The 5,836-nt window shown below is 26.7% G+C and overlaps 1 protein-coding gene across 1 annotated transcript in view; it reads right to left on the bottom strand.

Moving 5' to 3' along the window:
* Positions 1 to 5,836, bottom strand: part of LOC117180596 (zinc finger CCCH-type with G patch domain-containing protein-like) — a 15,210-nt gene that overhangs the window by 9,115 nt on the left and 259 nt on the right. Inside the window, exons 2-4 of the mRNA XM_033373089.1 lie at positions 5,223 to 5,429; positions 3,920 to 3,997; positions 3,700 to 3,844 (exon numbers count right to left, since the gene is read on the bottom strand). Coding sequence (XP_033228980.1) covers positions 3,700 to 3,844; positions 3,920 to 3,997; positions 5,223 to 5,429 — 430 coding nt within the window. The remainder of the gene's footprint in view (positions 1 to 3,699; positions 3,845 to 3,919; positions 3,998 to 5,222; positions 5,430 to 5,836) is intronic.

The raw sequence follows: 5,836 nt of genomic DNA on the forward strand, positions 1-5,836 counted from the left end.
ACTGAATATTTTTAAAAGATTTGAAAATAATATTCCAAAAATTTCAAAGATTCTAAAAGATTTCAAAAAAATTCCAAAGATTTCTAAGATTTCATGGTTATTGAGGACATTTCACTTTTCACGAAGAAAAAAAAGAGAAACCATATTAAAACTTAAAATTCTTAAAATTGCAAATTGCTTTTTGAAAAATTTAGTTTATTCATTATAATAATAGTATTTGTCAGTTTAAATTCATAGTCTCGTATTTGATTCATAATCCTTTTCTGAAATATAGGTGTGTCACGAAAATGCGGAAAGCATTATTGTCTCTTTTTCGCAATGCCAATTGGGTACATTAAAAATCTGAAGAGATATAGAAAGTATTAAAATTAGTTTTTTCATCGAATCACCCTGTAAATTTCGCATTGGTCTCAACTGTTTTTTACTAGCATCATAAAATAAAGATTTTGAAAATTGCTCAACGATTGCTATTGTGAGGTTTGAAAATTTGATATAACTTAGATAAAGTTGATTTTCGTTATTAAACATCAATAAATTTGAAGTATTTAAAAAATTTAATTTTTTACAAAAAATGTTATTAACAGTACATTCAATGATAAAACTGCTCAATTAATTACTTCTGTACATTAAGTGACTTCCAAAAACTTCAAAGCTTGAAAATGCTAGACTTTTAAAATAATTTATTTACACTATTGGGAATGGTTAAACTGCGATATGCCACCTGGTGACAAAAATTCGAACTAAAAAGAATAGGCACGATTTTAAAGATGCAATTTAATTTGTGCATAAAAGTGTTTCAACAATTTTTGGTGTGGAATTTAAAGTATTTATTGGATAATAAAAATATGTCTTTATCGGAAACAAAGCGTTTTAGATGGAATTTACATATTATATAGTGAAAAAAACACACTTTTTGACAGAAATATTTTTCTAACAAAAAAACAATTATTGTTCTCTTTAATGCGATTTTCGAAAGATTGTAAACTTAAATGGGCTTATTTTGAAGCAAAAATGAACTCAAAGTAAATTTTTATTAATGTATACATGAAATATTTACTATTTAAAAAGCTGATCTAAAAGTTAGGTTAGAATTCGTATTTAAATTCCAGTCGTCTATTATTTGTATTCTTTGCATCATATGAATAAAATTTGTTGTTACATACAACAATTAAAGTTTAATTAAGCTTAAAATGCATTGAAACTCACATTAAATAATGAAATAATTTTATTATTTTTAAAAACCTATTTCACAAAAATGTGTTTTTTTTCACTGTATAAGATGGAAATTCTATCTAAAACCAAAGATATTATGCTAAAACTATTTGTTTCTGACGAATATTTTTTTTAGTATTCAATCATAGTTTTACACTTCACAAAACAATCGTAAAAACACTTTTATGCAAAAATTAAAATACGTGTTTAAAATTGTACCTACTCTTTCTAGTTCCACTTTTCGGCGCCATGTGGCGTAATGGTGGACCACCATTCCCAATTTTTAATAGAACAAGAAAAATTAACAGTTTTCGGCAAGTGTCGGTTTTCAAAAAGAATTATTTTAATTTACATAATGGAATGAAAATGTAGAAAAATGGTTATTTTTCATTTATTGCAGCCCTGCCCATCTGAAAACAAAATGGCGATCCCTTAGTGCCCTAAGTTGGTTAATTCTTAATGTCATCCGCGCGGCGCTAGTTGTCCTATTAGTCCCTGTTTTTGCATCGTAGGCAATGTGAGTAGCAACTTTTTTTTAATAAACAAAATGTTGTTCCCGGAAAAAATATTGAAATGAAAAGAATGTTACTGATTTTATATTTCAAAACACTTTTCCAAAAGATGTATATTAATTCTGATGAAAAACATGAATTAAAACGTCACCCAATAAACTTGGTAAAGTGGAATATTAGATTTGAATTTCAATAAAAAGTTAAATATAATCATTTTTATATATGAACACGCAGTAAATAATATTTAGATCAATAAAATATATAAATAGTTTTGTGAAAAAAGTTTTAATAGTATACAAGTGCAAACTTAATATTTGAGGGTTTAGCGAGTACTTACACTATTGAATATAATGAGAAAAATATAATTGAATTTGAAATAAACTTTTATTCGTGAACATATAATATAAAAATATGTGAAGAACATTAAAAATAGTTTATTCAATAATTGAAATTATTGAAAAAAAAACTATTTTTCAGAGAAACAAATATAAATTATAATTTTATAAAACTTCCAAGATGTAAAGTATAATCAATGTTTTAACATCTTTGTTCTAAAGACTTAAAAGGATATAATGATGAAAGAGAGCAATTAAAGAAATTTTATTTTTTATTTTTCACTGATTATTAAATAAAATGGTTTCAAATTTAAATTTAGTTAAATTCAATTAGAAATACATTATATCCATTATGTATTCATAAGCGAGAGTATTTACATGGTAAGCTTAAACTTAATAATATTCAAATTTTTCTCCGGGGTTTTTTTACATTCCATTAATAATATTGTTAATTTGTTTTCGACAATAAAGTTTCAGAATCATATTTTACTTTGCATTAAAATTCAAATTTAAGATGTATTCCACTTCGCCAGAATTATTGTACGACCATATAACTCATATTTTGTCTTTAGTATTCATAACAAAGGATTGGAAAAGTATTTTGAAATGTTAAATGAGTAACATTGTTTTAATTTCGAGATTTTTTTGCATGGAAATAAATTCTTGTTTGCTGAAAAATTAAAAAAGTGATTTAGTCCCATTGATGCCTATGTAAAAACAGAGAGCGATGGAACAACTAGCGCCGCACTGGAGATATTAGGAACTAATCAACTTAGGATCTTGAATTTTTCTCAGTTTCACCATACAAAATAAATAATTTGGTGGAAAATTAAACTACTTTGTACAAAATTAAACTGGTTTGTAGAAAATTGTTGTTATTCATTGAGAATTGATTATCCTTAATAAAAATTTTCATCCATTGTTCAAACTATTCAGTTAAAAACATACGAAATACGTTAAAAATTCGCTTTTCTAGAAGAAAATTAACCTTCTTGGTTGTAAATTCAAATATTTGATTAAAAATGTATGTAGGTTGTTGAAAGTTCATCTTTTCTGATAAACAATAATTTTTTGGTTGCAAATCCAACTACATATTTGGCTAAGAATGTATGCGTTTTGTTGGAAATTTATAAAATTGGTTGAAAATTCATCTTTTGGATAGGAAATTGATCTTCTTGTTTGAAAATTTAAGCATTTGGTTAAAAATGTCAACAGTGTGGTAAGTCCGAAACCTGCAATAGTGAAATTCGACTCAAGGATCATCCAAGCATATCGTAACTCAACATCAAATTTCTTATCAATCGTAAATCATGATTGAAGCTACAAAAATACATTTTGAGACAGAAACTTCGAATTTTGTAAACATGATTATTAGAAATTTTTAAAAATAATGAAAATGCCAAAATATTTTAAAGATTTCACAAAGATTTGAGAGACTTCAGAAACGAATGTATACCATTTTTCAAGAGTGATCAACCCCTTGTGACTGCTAATAATGTCTGTCTAAAATACAGGACTTTTAGAGTAATTTGGAGAAATAAAGGGACATTTAGGGAAAATTCTTCAAATTTGGTACTTTTAGGGGTCAAAAATGAAGAGAGACTAGCTGTGAAGTCTCTACTGGTTACTTATTTTAGTACTTGCCTTGATGTCATTCAGGCTGGTGATAATTTCTTTTTCCTCCTTGTGAACGGACCATACCATTGCATTATGATAACCAATACCGCCCCAACTACCTCCATGGGGTGCTCGACATTTCATTCCCTCGAGAGCCTCCAACTCGTCCTGCAATTAACTTCCACCGTAATATTTGACTCTCATGGATTTTTAGAGACTTCATAGTCTATTTTTAATACTGACTTCTATATCATTGGCTGATTCTGCTGCCTTCTCGTTCATCTCACCGTTTGTGGACTCGCCCGAATTCTCTAGTTCAGCCTAGATATCATCAATGATTTTGTTTTTAATTTTGAAAAAAAGTCTACAAAACATGGTGTAACGATATGTTTCGAAAATCTCGCAATCTTTTTTGTTGTGAACCTGATTGGATATCCATTTCTTAAAGTTGCTTTCTATCTTAAATTTAACACTTTTTAAATTAAATCTACAAATTAACAATGTTATGCATGTTTTATGTTAGTGCTACTCGCTGAAAATTAGGACACTAATAAAAAAGATACATTAAAATTTTATTAGCGTTTTTAATTGAAATTGATATTTTTAAACTCAAATATTACACTTTACAGGCTTGACAAATTTCAGACTGTATTAGCGTTTTTCATCGAAAATTTAAATCTTTATTTAAGAATGATTGGATTTCAAAGAACATTCATAATTTTTAACGATTTTTGGTTCTGTTTGAATTTTACACCTGAAATCGAGTATTTAAAAAAAAACATTACGTTTAAAGGAAGATTTACAATCTTAAACAATATTTTGTTTTGTAATGCTAGTGTTTTCGTCGGAAATTCTTATTTTTGAACAAAAATACAACATCCTCTTGATATTTCTCTCCGTGTACTCCGGTACAAAATTTTGTTTTTAGCGTTTCCCCTTTTTGGTTTAAAATTTAACTATTTTGTTAAAAATTCATATGTTTTGTTAAGATTTTTTTTTAAACTGAAGATTTAACTATTTCATTTTTGATTGATAATTGATCTTAATTATTTAAAAATTTGACTATTTAGTTGAAAATTAGACTGTTTTGGTTAAATTAATCTATTTTTTTTTATTTATTAAAAATTGGAAACCTTATTGGTTATATTATCAACAATGCAATTTTTGGTTGAGAATCTTTTTGGCTGAAAATTCAACTGCTTGGTTAAAAGTTGAACTATTTTGACAAAAATACATTTGTTTGGTTGAAGAATCATAAGTTCAAATATAAATTTTCGTCAATTACCAGAAATATTGTTCTTGCTTTTCTTTTCCATTTTTTCAGATATTAGATACTGTGAAATATAATAATCTTATATTAATAATAATTCTATACTTTAATTAAAAAGTTTCGTAGGACAAAAAATCGCGCGCGTGTTTGGTTTCTAGTATTTGTAAATTATTTTTACTTTCTATTCTCAATCCTCATGGGGCGAATGACTGAAAATCGCTAGAAAGTATCAGTGCATCAAAATTATGATTAATCAAATTAAAATTTATTATTTACCTTAAAGAGGGCATATTCTCGAGCCAGCGGATCATCATTTGATTCATTTGAAGCACTTTTTTTATTACTATTTCCTACTTCTGACATACTTTCCAAACTTTCCTTGGTTAATTGTATCACTTCTAGGATATCAGACTGAAGACTAAGCAAATTATCTTTATCTGGTCCCTTTGGAGTCGCAGAAAGTGCGATCTCAACTTGCGATAACTAAATAAGGAAGTTTTATTTTGTGTAATATATTTACTCATAATTGCTTCAACTTTCAATTAACTTCTTCGATTATAAACAAAGAGATTAAACATCAGTACTAGTAAAGTATCTTTTAATTTCTTTTTAATTATTTATATCGGACTGTAACTAAATCATTCTCAAAAAAACTATGTGCTTGAAGTTCTGAACATTCAAATGAACGATTTTTTTTACTGATGACTTTGTAAAGCTAAAAAAGTGCTAAGATGTTTGTTTATTTACTTCAGGTATATAAAAAAACTACAGATCAATAATTAAAATTGAACCCTCAATAAAAAGAAAATCTGAAGCAATTAGCTGAATTACAAACTTGTTCTAATTATGTATCAAATTATTAGCATAAAACCATATCTTTGATAAAACTA

This window comes from Belonocnema kinseyi, chromosome 9, assembly GCF_010883055.1.
Source record: "Belonocnema kinseyi isolate 2016_QV_RU_SX_M_011 chromosome 9, B_treatae_v1, whole genome shotgun sequence".
NCBI lineage: Eukaryota > Metazoa > Arthropoda > Insecta > Hymenoptera > Cynipidae > Belonocnema > Belonocnema kinseyi.